The sequence below is a fragment of the Bombina bombina genome, chromosome 1, assembly GCF_027579735.1.
Source record: "Bombina bombina isolate aBomBom1 chromosome 1, aBomBom1.pri, whole genome shotgun sequence".
NCBI classification, from domain to species: Eukaryota; Metazoa; Chordata; class Amphibia; order Anura; family Bombinatoridae; genus Bombina; species Bombina bombina.
The window spans coordinates 999,222,998-999,240,297 of record NC_069499.1 but is presented as its reverse complement, the minus strand read 5'-3'; the positions used below and the strand labels follow the sequence as shown (position 1 = coordinate 999,240,297).

General features: G+C 35.6%; 1 protein-coding gene across 3 annotated transcripts in view; it reads right to left on the bottom strand.

Moving 5' to 3' along the window:
- Nucleotides 1-1,863: 1,863 nt before the first annotated feature.
- The window catches only part of TOX2 (TOX high mobility group box family member 2), a 216,436-nt gene continuing 200,999 nt past the window's right edge, over nucleotides 1,864-17,300 (bottom strand). For all 3 annotated transcript variants that reach the window (XM_053712587.1, XM_053712666.1, XM_053712632.1), the window contains 4 exons: nucleotides 12,056-12,136; nucleotides 10,281-10,658; nucleotides 9,192-9,322; nucleotides 1,864-2,888 (listed from right to left, as the gene is read on the bottom strand). In XM_053712587.1, coding sequence (XP_053568562.1) covers nucleotides 2,852-2,888; nucleotides 9,192-9,322; nucleotides 10,281-10,658; nucleotides 12,056-12,136 — 627 coding nt within the window. In that variant the 3' untranslated portion in view covers nucleotides 1,864-2,851. The remainder of the gene's footprint in view (nucleotides 2,889-9,191; nucleotides 9,323-10,280; nucleotides 10,659-12,055; nucleotides 12,137-17,300) is intronic.

Below are 17,300 nucleotides of genomic sequence, written 5' to 3'. Positions count from 1 at the left end.
CTGAAGTATAACTGTTCACAGAGCACTTACTCTGGAGAGCTGAAGAAATTTTGTGGTAAAATATCTTCCCTTTTTACACAGAGGTGACATTTTCATGTCAGCTTATTACAATTATACTGCACCAATTTTAAGTCATTTAGCATATGCGTATTATGTCCCTTTAAGTACATAAACTCACTTCCGTATTAAATTTTATGATAACATCTTAACTCATCTTGAATACTTGCTTAAGAATCCATCCTATAAACTTATTTTGGTAGGAATATTTGTTGTTCTTTGAGCAGCATTATTTTTGAAATTATTGTGGGCTAAATTTCAAGTGGAGCGCTATTTTAATGTGCGACCATAAAGGGGAAAATTACAAGTGAATTACAAGCGAATGGTTAATGCTCCCGCGAGCTCGCAGGAGCACTTTGCACAATTAATCAGAGGTCAGACCTCTGGTTAAATAAAAAAATGGCCTCAATTGCCCTCCAAATAAAGTGGACAGTTGTTTTATTAAAAATAAAAGATATAAGCATCTTTATTTATTTATTTAACAAAAACTGCACAAAGAAGTTAAAAGGGGTTAAAGTGTGACCCCCTGCACTGCTCTAGGTTTTTTGCTGTGTCTCACGGCATCGGAACAAGCCCCCATTGGAGCCTATGGAAGCGTGCTCTCAGAGCACAAGGATCCAGGCAATGTGAATGTGAGGTCGTGCTCGCATTGTGCCTAACTTGTAATATTGTTCTAGTTATGTATTAATTTGATTTCTGTTTTGTGTCATTAATTCTCTTTATGCATTTGTTTAACTTAGCAATATAGCTCTATCAACATTCATTATGAGTTGTATGGCATAGAACTAATTTTTGCCTAAAAATGTATATATATTATTAGTGATGCATTTATTAATATCTAGGGTTCAATTATCTAAACCTCTCCGCTCATATGAGAATAAAAAGATTCCCAAACACAGCGAGATCCCTCCCAAGATTGTAGAAAGCCAAATTTTGCTTTATTTCTCTGAGTAGTTTTCCCTGCGTTTCTGAATATGAAGGAGAGAAAAGCCATGTACAATATAGCACTGCATAGAATGAGTCTTGTTCTTTGTGTTTTAATTTACTTTAGACCTACGATTGTATCCATTAAGTTTTATTACATTTCAGTTATGCACTTTCTATTTTGTGTTGTAATGCATTTCGATTCTGTAATGCATTTAGGATTATGATTTTTCAAATTCTGATTGCACTGTGTATATTTCTGTGTATCTTTTACAAATTGCATTGCACTTTATTTTTTCTAAGGGAAATAAGCCTTACAGTTACAGAAAGTGGGAGGGACAGGGGAGTTCCTTGGACATTTCAGGGTGTGTCTGAAATTTTTATTTGCTGCAAACTTTATATTTATATTAGCGCTGGGTGGTCCTCTTAACCTCACTCTCTCATGCTCATCTGAGAAACATTATAACTTTCTATGGGAGGCAGCACTCACCTGGCACTTCTATTAAATTTAGTGAGTACTGCCCCTGTAAAGTTTGCACAATGATTTCACTCCAAGCTCTCATGACTCTCCTCATTATCACTTAATTTAAATGTGTAATTAGCCTGAATCATGAATGCCTCTTGACATTTGATATTTGATAATAGATTAAAAATTCATGATTACCTATTTTAAAAAAATTACCCTGAGATGTCAAACAATAAACTACTCTAGTTCTCCCATCTTCAGTTTCCGAGGTTTCAAACATGCTCATTAGCATGTAGAGGAGGGTGAAATTTCATGACGACGAAGAACTTGCCTCTCCAGTCCCTCTAATTTAATGAATTTAAATTATTTTCTAACAAAAACAAACAGGCACATCAATTCTAAAAATTAGAATTCAGTTATTTTTCATATGTTTTTATTAAAAAGAAAAGTCAAATAAGCAATTGTGAAACCAAATGAATATTCTGGCAACAAAGGCATAAACAGCCCAGCCCTAAACATAAAAAATGCATATTATTATTATTATTATTATTAATAAATCAGAAATCAGTTTTGTCCATTTTTTTCTTCTCATAAATAAACTCGTTATCAACAATTAAGATTAAGGTGAAATTATGGCGGAAAAAAATAAAATAATTCAACTGATCTTGGAGAGAATATATCTTCTCCTCACTGTAAAAATAAAAGGGAAAAAAACACAAAAAATTTGGCAGTATTTTTTTACACAACCTATGTATAACTAAAAAATGTGCTACAATTAATATAAAATGTTTTACTATAAAGTAAACTACTTGTTTTATTTCTATACACAAAAGAAAAATTCTTAAGGATGTCTTAGCACAATCCTAAAACCACATGATAAAACTACTTACAACTATTCAACAAATTATATTTTATCTTTTTTTTTTCTTAATCATATTTTTTCACATTGTATTTTTCTTGTTTATAGTTGCACAGTTTATTATTTAGGTATTTCCCACATTAGAATTGTTTTTTTGTTTTTTTTTGGTGGGGGTATTTCAAATATACAATATTAACAAACCACTTTACAATGTATATGCAAGGATGAGCTTTACTAACAGAGTAGCCCCTTGCCCTCGTACACTATTCATTCTCATATGTCCGTGGCCAGTATAGTGCCAGAAGATGTTTTGTTTGTTTTTTTTAGTTTTTGTTCTTTAGAAGTTATGGGAGAATTGGCTCTTAATATGGCCAAGTACGCTGTCCCAAACTAAACCAGTTCTCAGAGACTTGAGGAGAACCAAGCATATTAGTCTGAATATCTTGGTGACTGTGGCTTGCTTGGGTTTTTCGATAGATGTCCAGTGCTGTAGACTTTCTAATATGTCCATTCCTTCAACCTTCAATTGCAAACAAACTTGTGGTTTAAGTGAGGTAGAGAGACTTGTCCCCTTGCAGAGAGCTGTAGGCAAAAAAATCAGAAGACATTTTGAAATAAGAGATCAATAATATGAAGGTGCTTCAGACTCATTATAGACACACTAAATACTAAGGCAGATACAAATGGTTTAGTTCATGGATTGAATTAGTAAAAACACTCTAATTTTAGAAAGATTTTATTATTTTAAAACAGGACAAATGAGCTTTTAATATGATATGATGTTTTTATGGGAACAGTTCACTTATGCTAAATAAAGGGGTCAAGATCTGAGATGGAAGTCTCTGTACATTTAATGGGATATTTCTGCTTTCTATACATGGAACATCTATAATATACAATGTATTAAATATATAATCTAATACATGTTATACTGTTAAAAAAATCCTTGGAAACTTGTTTTTGTTGTTACCCCCTTTCCCCTATTTTCACTGTCCTCACTCATTACCCTTTGAGTTCCCCAATTCCCACCCCACTATTCAGATATTAAAAATCTTACAGGTAACATCAAGAAAGGTTCAAATAAAAAAAATATATAGACTTGCATAAGATACAGACCTGATGGACTCTAACCTAATACAACCTAATTTAATGCCCTGTATCTTACAATAGTAATGCCTACTCAACTTGTATGAACCTGAATATTTTGAAATGATGTAACCTTTTTCTTTTTGAAAAACTCAATAAAAATAATAAATAATACAAAAATGGTTTAGTTCAACTAGTTTGCACATTTTCTTAACTTCTTATTTGATACTTGATACAGTATTGTCAGACAAAAAGATTATGCCTGTCACATGTATATGTGAATATTTTAACTGCTATCAATACTACCCATACCACTGCTGTGAATCACTATTCCTTAATCATTTCTTTGGAAACTTGACTTGCCTCTAGTGCCCTTGCCCACAAGTAACCGTGGAACATAGGAGTATTATTTGTAGTTGATTAATTTAATTCAATTTAATGGCATTGCCCACAAATTCTAGAAGTTGAAGGGACAGTCTACACCTTAGTCATCTTAAAGTCTTACTTTAGATTAAGCAGCAAATAACTTCCTGCACCCTTTCTATATCATGAAGCAGTAACAGTAAAAAAAATATTTGAAAATGACTATTGTTTATGGTCACTTTGAAATGGCTGTGAAGCTCTGCCAAGTGATGACATCACAATCTATTATGTCTGTGGCGTTTATTTTTACTGTGTGTATTTTACTGTGGCGTGATTGTGCATTCTCTATATTCATATTTCACAATATTAAGGTCGCAATTTTGCGTTTTCAAATTTCCCAACATTGCGATTGTGATTTAATTAATATTCATATTTCATAATTTTGCGAAAATGTGCACTCATGATCGCAATATTATAAAATATGAATATTACAAACACATTATTACTATCACGCTTACAGTTTACATACATATATAATACAATCCCCAGCTCCTATAGTTTAAATAGGAAGTTTTTGTTTAATTAACAAAGTCGATTGCAGACATGACAAATATATAGGGAAGTTTCATGGGCGTTCTATGCAAGTAACCTGTATTTTAATTGGAAAACATCACTGTGGGTTTCTAATATGCAAAGAACTGTCCTCCCTCTTAGCTTTCCCTTTTCAGTCATATCAGTCTCGCCTGCTTTTCAGTGGCGATATTTCCCAATCTAGTGAACGTACAGTGAAACTGAATATACATTTGCATAATTTAAAGTGTTACTACACAGAAAACATTTTTTATTTTCACGAACGCACAGTCAATTTTGTGTAAACATGCTTCAAAGACAGCCCCCCACACAGCGTAAATCAAAGCTCATCTGCAATGTCGGCCTACTTTTGCTGATGTTGTGATCCCCATTATATCCTATGGGACACACATAACCACTCATCAGCACAAGGCTCAGCCCACGTTTTTAGAATAGATCGATAGACTGACGGACTGCGAGCCTGGCAGACGAAAAACAGGTATTTTCCCGTTGGTCTGTCGATGTTTTAAATATCGGGGAATAAGCCCCTGCAGGCCTCCTCTTATCTCAGTGCTTTTTATTAGCTTTTCACAGCTATACAGTGCTAGTTCATGTTTGCCATATAGATAACATTGTACTCACTCCTGTGGAGCTATGCATGAACCTAATTGGCTAAAATGCAGGTTTATAAAAAGCACTGAGATAAGGGGCAGTCTGCAAAGGCTAAGATATAAGCTAATCACTGAGGTAAAAGGAATATTAATATAACAGTGTTGGTTATGCAGAACTGGGAAATGGGTAGATATGTGTAATTTGTTTCGGCCGAATCTTGGTTTCGGATTAATTTTAACCGATTCGGAGAGTAGAATGAATTCGAATTTCCGAATCGGCACCATAACTAAAATCCTGAAAAATTCAGAAAATGAATAAATCAGTTTCTGAATTTTCAGATCCATTCTTTATTCATATTCGGAATTTTTCATTGTTCTAATCTAAACCGCAGTCACTAACTAAATCACTAAATAAAGCTATTAATCCCTAAACCGCTGTTCCCCGACATCGCCGACACTAACTAAACCTATAAACCCCTAAATCACAGTTCACCGACATCGCCGACACTAACCTATTAAACCCTAAACCGCAGTTCCCCGTTATCGCTGACACTAACTAAACCTATTAACCCCTAAACTGCCATTCCCAAACATCTCCAACCCTAACTAAACCTATTAACCTAAACCGCAGTTCCCTGACATCGCCGACACTAACTTAAACACTAACTAAACATATTAACCTCTAAACCGCCGTACACCCACATCGCCAATACTAACTAAACCTATTAACCTCTAAACCGCCGCCCCCCACATCGCAACAACCTAAATTAAACTATATTAACCCCTAAACATAACACCCCCTAACTTTAACATAACTAAAATAGACCTAAATTAAAGTTACAATTATTAACTAACTACCTATTTAAAAATAAATACAAACTTACCTGTAAAATAAAAATAAAACCTAACCTAAACCGTAGTTCGCCAACATCGCCACCACTAACTAAATCACTAAATAAAGCTATTAACCCCTAAACCGCCATTCCCGACATTGCCAACACTAACTAATCCTATTAACCCCTAAACTACAGTTCCCCAACATCGTCGACACTAACTAAACCTATTAACCCCTAAACCGCAGTTCCCAACATCACCAACACTAAACCTATTAAACCCTAAACCGCTGTTCCCAAACATCGCCAACACTAACTAAACCTATTAACCCCTAAACCGCAGTTCCCCGACATCGCCGACACTAACTAAACCTATTAACCTCTAAACCGCAGTCCCCACATCGCAACAAGCTAAATTAAACTATATTTACCCCTAAACCTAACACCACCTAACTTTAACATAATTAAAATAGACCTAAATTAAAGTTACAATTATTAACTAACTACCTATTTAAAAATAAATACAAACTTACCTGTGAAATAAAAATAAAACCTAAGCTTGCTACACTATAACTATTTACTAACTACCTAGTTAAAATAAAAGCAAACTTACCTGTGAAATAAAATTAAAACCTAAGCTTAAACTAATAAAACTTAACATTACTAAAAATAAAAAAAACTAACATTACTAAAAATAAAAAAACTAACAAACTAACAAATTATCCAAAATAATAAAAATGATTCCTATTCTAATACCCCGTTTTAAAAAAAAAACACCCCAAAATAAAAAACCTTATCTATAATAAACTACCAAAGGCCCTTAAAAATGCCTTTTGTAGGGCATTGTCCTAAATTTAACAGCTCTTTTGCAAACAAATAAAAACAACCCCCCCCCCAACATTATAAACCCCCCACCCCCCAAAATAAAAAACCTGTAGGGCATTCAGCTGTTTTTTCGGCCCATTAAAATAAAAAAAAGCCCTAACCTTAAAAAAAAACACCCCAAAAAAAAATACATAACACTAACCCCAAAATCGGTACTCACAGTTGCTGAAGTCTGGGGAAAGATCTTCATCCCAGCGGCGAAGCATCTTTATCCAGATGGCTCCATCTGTATCCATCGCGGGACCAGCATCTTCTATCTTCATCCCAGCAGAGGTGGAGTGGTAGGTGGATGCGAGGAGGTCCAGGCGGACTCTGCCTCTGTGCATCGACCACTCTGCCTCCGCAGGGATGAAGAAGATGCCGGTCCCACGATGCATGAAGATGGAGCTGTCTGGATGAAGATGCTTCGTGGCTGGGATGGATCTTTCACCAGACTTCAGCAAATGTGAGTACCGATTTTGCGGTTAGTGTTAGTTTTTTTTTTTTTTTAAATGGGCCAAAAAGAGCTGAATGCCCTTTTAAGGGCAGTAAAAGAGCTGAATGCCCATAAAAATGCAATTTTCAGGGCTATGGGTAGATTAGGTTTTTTAAGTTAGGTTTTTTTTATTTTGTGGGTTTGTGGGGGTAGGGGTTTGTAATGTTAGGGGGTGTTTGTTGTAATTTTGTAGCAAAAGAGCTGTTAACTTTAGGGCAATGCCCTACAAAAGGCCCTTTTAAGGGCTATTGGTAGTTTATTATAGATTAGTTTTTTTTATTTTGGGGTGTGTTTTTTTAAATGGGGTATTAGGCATTTTTTATTTTTAATGGGCTGAAAAAGAGCTGAATTCCCTTTAATGGGCAATGCCCATACAAATGCCCTTTTCAGGGCAATGGGTAGATTAAGTTTATTTTTATTTTGTGGGTTTGGGGGGTGGGGGTTTGTAATGTTAGGGGGTGTTTGTTTTTATTTTTTTGCAAAAGAGCTGTTAACTTTAGGGCACTGCACTACAAAAGGCCCTTTTAGGGGCCATTGGTAGTTTATTATAGATTAGTTTTTTTTTCTGTGGGGTGTTTTTTTTTTTTTTAAACGGGGTATTAGAATAGGAATAATTTTTATTTTTTTGGATAATTTTGTTTGTTATTTTTTGTAATGGTAGTTTTTTTTTATAATTTTAGTGATTACTATTTTTTGTAATTGTAGTTTTAATTTTTTAGTAATCTTAGGTTTTTTTATTTTTAGTAATGTTAGGTTTTTTAAACTTAGGTTTTATTTTTATTTCACAAGTACGTTTGTATTTATTTTAACTAGGTAGTTAGTAAATAGTTATAGTGTAGCTATCTTAGGTTTTATTTTTATTTCACAGGTAAGTTTGTATTTATTTTTAAATAGGTAGTTAGTTAATAATTGTAACTTTAATCCCTTTAATGAACTTCATACTCAAAAATCCTATTATGTACAGTATATTAAAGAGCAACAGTTAAAATGTTCTTTTTAAATTTTGGTTGTGAGAGGTTAGAAAAAAAGTTGTTTAAATTTAAAAAGAAACTAACAGTGACTGCAATTAATAGTTAGGTTTATATTGCTTACAGGCTAAAACATCTAATATTTAGGAAATCTAAATTAAGAATGAAAAGTAAAATTTAGTAAAGACATCCTACACATTAAGGTATAAAACGTAATGGCTGATTAACCACAAAACTTAAATATAATGGGCCATATTACAATACAAGTGGAGTGCAAAATTGCGCTTTCGCAAGTGCGATATTTGCCCTCCACTCAGTAATTCCAGTGTACCTAAATGTGCGATGGTATTACAAGTTGAGCGCAATATGAATGTAACCTTGTGTTTGCATTGCATGGAAGCTTTATGCTCAAGAGAGTGCGTTACCTTTGGCTATAATTGGAGCCTCGTTTTGATGCCGATAGACATGGCACAGAACCTAGCGCAGCAAAGGGGGTAAGTCGAGCAGCGTTGGGCAGCAAAGTTTAAATATATATGTATATGAATATATACATATATATTTATGTGTTTATATGTGTATATACACATATTAACACATAAATATTTATGATATAAGCATATACATATATATTAACAGTGATAACACAGTCCTCATAGAACGCAATGTAAAGGCCCTTTTCAGTGCCGTTTTTTTCTAACACCCCACATCCTCTCACTTTAACCCCTTATAACTGCTTTGTGCAGTTATTTTAATTTTAAAAAAGTCATATTTTTTATTTTTAAAAATAAAATGTACACTTTATTTTGGGGGGGCAATTGGGGACATTTCTTGAATTAACCAGAGGTCTCACCTCTGGTTAATTTTCCTTGCGTGAAGTGCTTACGCAAGCTTGCGGTAGCATTAACCAGCCACTCATATTGGCTGGTTATTTAACATTAAATTAGTGCTCCACTTGTAATCTAGCCCAACATGTATTCCACTCGCCATGAAGTAGTATTGTTTTTGTAGAAGATAATATGATTATATTTAGGCATGTCTATGGATCAAAGTATGGATAATTGGCTTTCCAATGACTGGCTGTAATCTACACTTACCCGCAGTGGTTAATTCCACACTCCCTGTTTGGATATTCATTGTCCCACTCCGTGTTTCCAGAAGGATTGGAGGAGGTGGGTGATCGAGGGCCGACATTGCTTGAGTATTCATTTTGGAGATGAGAGAATTCCTGTGCACCAAAGACAACAGAAAATAAGTATTGATAAACAAACTGAGAAAGGCAACTAGAATGAGAGAGGAAGAAGATATTAAAACATATACAGGTGGCCCTCAGTTTACGCCGGTTCAATTTGCGCCGTTTCAGAATAACAACCTTTTTTTTCAGTCATTTGGAAAGCAATGCACTAATTAAAATAGCCAGTAGGTGGAGCTGTCCGCTTGTTTTGCAGCAAAGTTATGCAACTTAACAGCCTTAAATTGATCTGTGTACACAGATCAGACCAGATCTATCGAGCAAAATTTAGCAGGCACTTCCCTATTATCTTCCTGTCCAGCAGCTTGAGGTGAGGGTGCCTAACTGCTTATTAATCACTACAGATTGAAATGCATAGAATAGGTGCAGACCCAATATTATCTAACATGATAACAATGCAGAGAACTGATAGCAGAAAAATGCAAGTAAAAAAAGTTTTTGTTCATTAAACTTAGTTTGATGATGATGCAGTCTGTTGTGTAATTATTTTATTAGGTGATGTTTAGCAAAAGATTTTGTTCATTAAACTTAGTTTGATGATGACACAATCTATATTATTAGGTTTATAATGCTGTTTAGCATTTAAAGTCTTCATTTCAAAGCTTTAAAAATAATGTATTAGGTGTTACTTATGAAAATTTTGAGAGGGGCCTGGAACCTAATTCCCTCACTTCCCATTGACTTAAATTATAAACTGGGTTTCAATTTACAATGGTTTCGATTTACAACCATTCCTCCTGGAACCTAACCCCGGCGTAAACTGAGGGCTAACTGTATAATTAAATAATGTGCATGTGAGATAGAGTCACAAAGCAGAACAAGGGAGGGGGAGGAATGTGTATTATAGTAATGAGACAAGATAGAAAAATCAGGAATAATTGGGCATAAGCCAAAAGGAGGAATTGGAAATGAGGAATAACAAAAATGCACTTACCTGTTGACCTGTGGGAGATGTGTTCATGGGAGACTGCATTGTCATGATGGGGGACTGTTGCTGCATGTTGAGAGATTGGTTGAGGAGAGAGCTTTGAGGGTGACGTAAGTGCTGATGGAGAGGAGGACTGATTTGGAAAGGAGGTGGTGGAGAGGCACTGATGCTGGGCAACATGGATTTGGTGTTGAGACTTCGGGACAGACTAGGATGAGGGTGACCACGATAGCTCTGCAGATCAGCTGGTGACAAGAAGGAGGCCAGGCCTGGGTACGGAGAAGAGGGTTGGGGAGGCAGGTTGTACATGGGCTGCTTTGGGAGAATCATTTTGGAGGGTTGGCTGGGCTGAGAGTTCTTTGCTTCTCCTTGGTCGCTGTAGCTCTAATGAAAAAGGTCACATCAGGTTTAAAAAAGTTTAAAAAGAGCAAATGCAAGTAGTACTGAGTACATGTAAAAATCATATAAATTAATAGATACCCCTAATGATACAATAAATAATGTGTTTATGTTTAAACTGTTGTGCCCTGTCTTGGAGCCATTTACTCCCCCTATCCATACAGGGTATTCATTGTGAGTTTCTTCCTGGTGGTTCTGTTTCAGAGCACAGAATACTGGCCATTGGGTAGGGCTCTAATTGTCCAACAAGAACAAAAGGTAATATATTCAACTGTAAATATATGTATAATTTAATTGTACCCAGTGGTGTATATAGGTTTTGTGCCTCTGCTAACCCCCAAACCTCCAGATTTTTAGCTTATATTTGACTCATATATTTCTCACAACTTGGGGTTACGGACCCATTGATAGGTCATGGATCCCTATTAGATATCCATGATTCATTAACTTGTAATAAAATTAGTAATAAAACATTTGAAGATCATAGGAGTTGTAAGACACCATCCCATAAAAAAGCCCCTCAGAATCTGCTGCCCCCTAAATACTGTTTCCCTGGGCACATGCCTAGTTAACCTAGGCCAGAATATGTCTCTGATTGTATTTAAACATACATTATACAGTCTATGTATCAAATAAAAATATAACAGTGAAGAAAATCCAACATCTCTCTATAAGCATACATCCGGTGAGCTTTGCTCTAGTAATAAGCTAACTTAATGGGCCTGAAAGCAAATCATTAGTTCTTGGAGAAACATATTTCTCTCATACTTAATTTCTGGTGTGTATAAGAGAAATGTAGCAGAAATTAGCATAAGTACTTGCTCAATTGCTGCTGCTAATGACTTGATTTTATGCTGCATTTTTGATGCTGTAAAAACATCCAGAGCAAGTTTCAATCTAGTGTCTTTCTACTAATGTAAATAAAAGTGATATGGAGCATTAGAAGGCATTATATTGCAAGGTTATATTTATATGAATAAGCAATAGGAGAAATTATAGAATTAGATTATAAGCAGCTAAAAAGTCTGTAGGGTAACGAAGAATTAGAGAAAAAGGATATACGGAGCAATAGGAAGACTAGAAAGAGAGGTTATTTGAGGAGTCATTAGACTTTATATCGATAAACAGAAGAGGTTGTAGAGGTGTAGAGCACAAACAGTTTAACTTTGTTTTCCAATTCCAATTTAATAATAAGGTAGTAATTAAAACTAATTTCTAATTATACCAATATTTCATTTTGTATTAGTATCATCCCAGCTCCTGTATTCTTTTCTGTGACAATGTATAGTATAAGTGAAACATACTGTCTCCCTATGAATTTAATGTTATTTATTAGGGTCTGTCCCCTGAGATGGCCATGAATAAAATCCTGGAGTCGTTACCTTGGAAACCAAGCTTGCTCTGTAGGCTGCAAGGGCCTTCAGATATTCCTTCTTAGCTGCTTCTGTCTTCCTCTTATAAGCCTATAATGAATAACACACAGTATTAAACAGGAGGGATGGGTTCTGCTTGAAAACTATCTTACTCCTGCTGCTCATATTTGTTAATGCTCAGAAATCTAAACAGATAAAATGACCAGGGAAGGTATTAGTCACTCTATATACAACAGATCAAGGAGATCTTTGGACAAATGCTGATGTATGCAGATTTGCATTTAATCATGTTATGAAGATGGTTCTGTAGGAGGATATATATTAATATTAGTACTTTGCTTTACTTAACCACGTTGATTAAATGTTTAGAATGAAATTGTGATACACAATCATTTATGTGTCCATATGTTCCTGTGTGTTTCACAGGCAGAATAATAACATGGCCATAATGTTTAGGGTGAGTGCAGATGTTCTCTGCGGAATTAGAAAAATATAGTTAGATATACGTGAATAGATATACATGATTAGCTAGCTTGTCCTGCTAAGCCAGCAAAATCATTATGCTGTAATCACAGACAAAGCAAATCCAGAATGGCATTATGATCTTAGACTGAACCAAATAGGAAAATGAAAAAGAGATAGGTCAAGTGGATCCCATCTGCTCACTTCATTTCAGTTTCTGTTTATATTTTCCACTACAGAAACAGAAAAAAAAAAGTCTACACTTGTAATTGCATTTGTAAACCTCTGAGATATTAAATGCCCACGTTTTGGCCCTTATACCCTTATTTTGAAAGTGAAAACTAATTGAGTCAATTTAATTTAATAAAGAAATATGCTCTATCTTGTTATATTTTTTTCAATCTCCAGAAACCAGGCTGTCACTCACAGTATAATCCAGCCCCCTCAGAAATGCATCAAATATTTATGGCAGTGCCTGCTAATCAGCTGATGTATCAACAGAGACAAATAATCATTGCAGCAATTTGTTAAAGAACTGGCTTGAGTGAGTGACAGGTTAATTTCTAGCAAAAACCTTACAGTTAACTCTATAATTTTAAATTATATGCGTCTAATTTAACAATATAATTTCCATTTCATTCCTTGAAAAAAATATCTCTTGTTCGTCCCCTCTAATCTGCACTTATTTGTTTATACAATTGGCATTTTGGATACAGCCATCCAGTTAATGTGTCACCCAAGCTATTCAAAACTATACATTGCACTCTTCTGAGATTACATAGAGTATAATTAATGTTTTTAATTATATCAACCAGGTAATAAAAGCAAGAACTGCAATAGAATCTAAATCAGTTCATTAGTTTATCTGGGCATTCAACTTAAAATGTTATCCATATAAAATGCTTGATTGAAGAAAATATAACAACATTGTTAATATACATTATTTATGATGCCTGCTTTTACTGTAAAACATTTCTGAAAACTGTTTCCTAAACAATGATGGCTTAGCGACGGGCAATAAAGTGTAATATTTGGAGAGTGCTGGTTGATTCTACTTCTTGTGGACTAAGTAATTATTAAACCTGAGCACCCCGGGATGTAGAGAATTAATGGAGTGCAATATATGCTTTATATACACACAGACTGGACTTGGTACACATTCCATGTCTAGGGCTAAAGTCTCAGAGTAAACTGGGTTCACATCAATTCTCATTACAAATATTTCAAAATCTTGCTCACTAGCCCTAAAAGTGAAGAAAAAACAAATGCCCCATGTGTCTTCTTATTGAAATGGCTGGATGCCCCTGACATAGACTAATGAATGTACCTTTTCACAAAGGTATTTCATTATTTTAAAACATTCTAAAACAAGCTGGGCGTATTCCTCTGCTTGCCCTCCATTTTTGGACACGAGAAGGAAGTTAAGTTTAACTTTGCAGCAACATGCCTGTTATAAATCATTTTATGTTTTATACAGCTATACAGTGCTTGCTCCACATAAAAAATTTAAGCAAGATACTAGGGTGTATATAAGTGAGTGTAGTTGATTATAAATATTTATCACATAACACTGAGCCTTTAAAGCTGGAGCTCTGAGCTGTCCCATGCCTGAGGGTGTTGTTCCAATGACATCCACAAGTCTATGTATCTGACAGAGCGTAAGGTGACAGAACTGTGCCAATATGAAGAGGCTGACATCAAAAACAATCTATATGTAAAAATCATTCATCACAAAAATAAGCCAGAGACAAAAGCTATTAATTACGTATGTGTATTTCTATCTATCTATCTATCTATCTATCTATCTATCTATCTATCTATCTATCATATATCTTGTCTGTATATCCCTGTCACTTCTCTAATTTAGCATTAATTTTAAAGAGCTTATTCATTTTTAACTGTATTAAAGTATTTTAGTTTATTAATGATACTGAGTACTGATAAAGAAAATAAACACACAGGTAAAAAAACATATAGAAACACAAGCACACATGCATTCACACACATGTGTAGCCACATACACACATTCATTTTGGATATATACACAGGTACCTACACACACACATGTATACACACACATATATTCATGCATATAAACACACACACACACACACACATATGTACATACACACACACTTATGTACACAAACACAGACACATATATGTATACTGTGTTTATATAGATATAGGGTGGACATTATTTAGATACTTATTAGACACGTACAAAATAATCAGTACACCAATATGCACTAAAATTATAGGGCATGTGTTCAATACATTCATATATGCTGTACAGTGTAAACATGCTATGTATTTCATCTAGATTTTTATGTGCTCTTCTCAAGATCCGTACTATAATAGGTGTATTAACTTTGGTGCTAGCAACCAATCAGGTTCTTAAAATTAGAAATTAACACACAGAACAGCCTTTAAAGAGTGTCTGAGCTGATCCTCAGGTAAGCAGTGAACAAGCAGTGAACAAGTGCGCATGCGCACGAAACGCGTCTGTGTGAGGATTTGTTCAGTTACCTGTTGGTAGTAGTCACTGCTGGCTATTCTACTTGGATATATTTTTATCGTTTTTAGCCTTGGAATAAAGTTTGGATATTTTTTATCAAGCCTTTGTCTTGGAAATTTCATATTGTAAGTGAAGTATGCAAGTCTTTTGTGCCTGACTCTGAGCGCTATTATTTTTTGGATTATTTACTGCACTCGTTGCTGTTTGGGGCGTGTTTGACAGTTCCGCCCATGGTAGCAGCCAGAGCATTGGCCGAAGCAAGGAGGTGTGTCCCCGCCCACTCTCCATAGTGCCGGTTCTACTTGTGTGCACAGGACTTTTCAGCTGAGCGCTGTTTACAGCATTATGGGATCTTTATATGTATATAGACACATATATGTACACACACATGCATGCACATACATTCATGCATACAAACACACACACACACACACACATGTACATACACACACACACTTATATGTACACACACATATGTACACACACATGTACATACACACACATATATGTACACACACACATATATATGTACATATACACACATTTATGTACACAAACACACATACACATACAGGGAGTGCAGAATTATTAGGCAAGTTGTATTTTTGAGGATTAATTTTATTATTGAACAACAACCATGTTCTCAATGAACCCAAAAAACTCATTAATATCAAAGCTGAATAGTTTTGGAAGTAGTTTTTAGTTTGTTTTTAGTTATAGCTATTTTAGGGGGATATCTGTGTGTGCAGGTGACTATTACTGTGCATAATTATTAGGCAACTTAACAAAAAACAAATATATACCCATTTCAATTATTTATTTTTACCAGTGAAACCAATATAACATCTCAACATTCACAAATATACATTTCTGACATTCAAAAACAAAACAAAAACAAATCAGTGACCAATATAGCCACCTTTCTTTGCAAGGGCACTCAAAAGCCTGCCATCCATGGATTCTGTCAGTGTTTTGATCTGTTCACCATCAACATTGCGTGCAGCAGCAACCACAGCCTCCCAGACACTGTTCAGAGAGGTGTACTGTTTTCCCTCCTTGTAAATCTCACATTTGATGATGGACCACAGGTTCTCAATAGGGTTCAGATCAGGTGAACAAGGAGGCCATGTCATTAGATTTTCTTCTTTTATACCCTTTCTTGCCAGCCACGCTGTGGAGTACTTGGACGCGTGTGATGGAGCATTGTCCTGCATGAAAATCATGTTTTTCTTGAAGGATGCAGACTTCTTCCTGTACCACTGCTTGAAGAAGGTGTCTTCCAGAAACTGGCAGTAGGACTGGGAGTTGAGCTTGACTCCATCCTCAACCCGAAAAGGCCCCACAAGCTCATCTTTGATGATACCAGCCCAAACCAGTACTCCACCTCCACCTTGCTGGCGTCTGAGTCGGACTGGAGCTCTCTGCCCTTTACCAATCCAGCCACGGGCCCATGCATCTGGCCCATCAAGACTCACTCTCATTTCATCAGTCCATAAAACCTTAGAAAAATCAGTCTTGAGATATTTCTTGGCCCAGTCTTGACATTTCAGCTTGTGTGTCTTGTTCAGTGGTGGTCGTCTTTCAGCCTTTCTTACCTTGGCCATGTCTCTGAGTATTGCACACCTTGTGCTTTTGGGCACTCCAGTGATGTTGCAGCTCTGAAATATGGCCAAACTGGTGGCAAGTGGCATCTTGGCAGCTGCACGCTTGACTTTTCTCAGTTCATGGGCAGTTATTTTGCGCCTTGGTTTTTCCACACGCTTCTTGCGACCCTGTTGACTATTTTGAATGAAACGCTTGATTGTTCGATGATCACGCTTCAGAAGCTTTGCAATTTTAAGAGTGCTGCATCCCTCTGCAAGATATCTCACTATTTTTGACTTTTCTGAGCCTGTCAAGTCCTTCTTTTGACCCATTTTGCCAAAGGAAAGAAGTTGCCTAATAATTATGCACACCTGATATAGGGTGTTGATGTCATTAGACCACACCCCTTCTCATTACAGAGATGCACATCACCTAATATGCTTAATTGGTAGTAGGCTTTCGAGCCTATACAGGTTGGAGTAAGACAACATGCATAAAGAGGATGATGTGGTCAAAATACTCATTTGCCTAATAATTCTGCACTCCCTGTATATGCACACAGACAAATATATGTACACACACATGTACAAACACACACATGTACATTCATGCATACAAACACACACACATATATGTACACACACATGTACATACACACACATATATGTACATACACACATGTACACACAC